The sequence below is a fragment of the Entamoeba dispar genome, genomic scaffold (assembly GCF_000209125.1).
Source record: "Entamoeba dispar SAW760 scf_1105229458371 genomic scaffold, whole genome shotgun sequence".
Lineage (NCBI taxonomy): Eukaryota > Evosea > Mastigamoebida > Endamoebidae > Entamoeba > Entamoeba dispar.
The window spans coordinates 1-1,782 of NW_001853159.1; the positions used below are offsets into that span (position 1 = coordinate 1).

General features: G+C 24.0%; 1 protein-coding gene across 1 annotated transcript, besides 2 other annotated features; it reads right to left on the reverse strand.

Annotated features, from left to right (window-relative positions):
- Positions 1-528: 528 nt before the first annotated feature.
- Positions 529-559: a sequence feature (AT_rich).
- Positions 560-644: 85 nt separating this feature from the next.
- Positions 645-712: a sequence feature (AT_rich).
- A 7-nt stretch (positions 713-719) lies between these two features.
- Positions 720-1,424, reverse strand: EDI_148160 (uncharacterized protein; the record flags this gene model as incomplete). The annotated part of the gene is made up of 1 exon (XM_001734520.1): positions 720-1,424. One exon carries the CDS (start codon positions 1,422-1,424, stop codon positions 720-722), a length of 705 nt encoding a protein of 234 aa, XP_001734572.1.
- Between the last annotated feature and the right edge of the window lie 358 nt (positions 1,425-1,782).

Consider the following 1,782-nt stretch of genomic DNA (forward strand, 5'->3'; position numbering starts at 1 on the left):
CAATAAACCAATGGACATCATATTTTAATGAGAAGTATCCATTCTTTTTATGAATTACAGATAAACAATAGAAAATAACTCTACAAATATATTGCCAAGAAATAACATTTCTTGATCTTTCTTTTAATAATACACTTATTCCTTTTTGACATAATGGACAAAAGCAAAGTTTTAAATGATATGGTTCATTTTCATCTACTATAGGTGTTGAATCAATAGGGTCAAAAGAAGGGAATATTTTTGAATTACAATATTGATTCATTGGTATTGCTTGCATTAAATAATAAAAGTTCTTTCCTTTCATTCTTTTTATACCTTTGAAATGACAGTATGAAAAACTAAAAGGCAATAATAGGATTAATCTCGTTAATTATTTTGTTCCTTATATCTTTTTAGTTCTACTTTCATTATTAACTTCTTCTGTTTTTTCAGAAAAAGAGATACACAAAAATAGAAATCGAAAATATTTTTTATTTTCTATTTTTGGATTATTTTGTGAGATTAACAACTTGTTTTTTGTTTTGATTGTATATAAATAAAAATAATTAAAGATATTATAGAATTAGTATCGTTATTATTTGTATCCAAATTAAAAGTCTGAATGAAAGGAAAAATTGGTTTGAAATAAAAAATTGTTTTGTTCCTTTAATAATAATTTAATGTGTATAAAATGTTATATATAACAAAGATATATATTTTAAATAAATATAAACATTGAATTATTGTTCAAAGTCATGAATTAAGAGATCTCCATAAGATTGAGAAACAATAATATATCTATCATTACAAGTAAAACTTTTTATTTTATTTTCAGTTTTAAAAAGTGTTTGTGGTAATTTCATTTGATTATTAACAATCCAAGTTTGAACAACATCTTTTTCACTTGAATAAGAAATAATTTTTCTATTAAATAATTCGAATCCTTTAATTTGACCGATATGAGTTCTTCTATCATATTCTCTTCCATTTATTCTCATATCCCACATTCTAATAATATTATCATTTCCGATTGAAATGAAATGATTATCAAATCCCTGAATATCTATTACACCACCAATATGACTAACAAAACTAAAACAATTTTTATTATCTCTTTTATCTAAAATTTCTATTCTACCATTTTCTTTACCAATAATAATTATATTTTCATTATCATAAACACACGCAATACCATTTTGTATATCACTTCTCCAAAGTTCATTTCCAGTTTGGCATTCATATTGAATAATTTCATTTCCAATATGAAAAATAGTAATTCCATTAAACCCAAATTGAATCCTTCCATATTCTTCTTCTATTTTTGTCATTTTTGTTGTTTCTTCAAAATTTATATATTTTCTTATTCCTCCTGTTTTGTAATAAACATATAACGTATCTTCATCAACTCCTCTTTTCATACTAACTATATTTCCATAACTCTGCATTCTACTTATTTTTCCATTAAGTTCTATTTTCATTAACTTCTTTCCATTGGAGGCTATAATACTATTATTCATAATAATAACATTATCAATAGGTTGTTGTAGTGAAAGTAACTTTCCATGTGTTTTACCACAATTTCTATGTCTTTTGCAATAATATAAAAATTCACTGCGATAAAGATGAGACGTTAATTCTTTATTTGGATATCGTTTATCGAATGTATGTTTATTTATATACTGTTCATATACTTTTTTATAAATTTGGTTTGATGCTTCAGACGTTAATGCAGCACGAAATTTTCTACAGACAAATGGAAGAACAAAAAGGTCTCTTGGACCAAGAAACCAAAACACTTTAAGT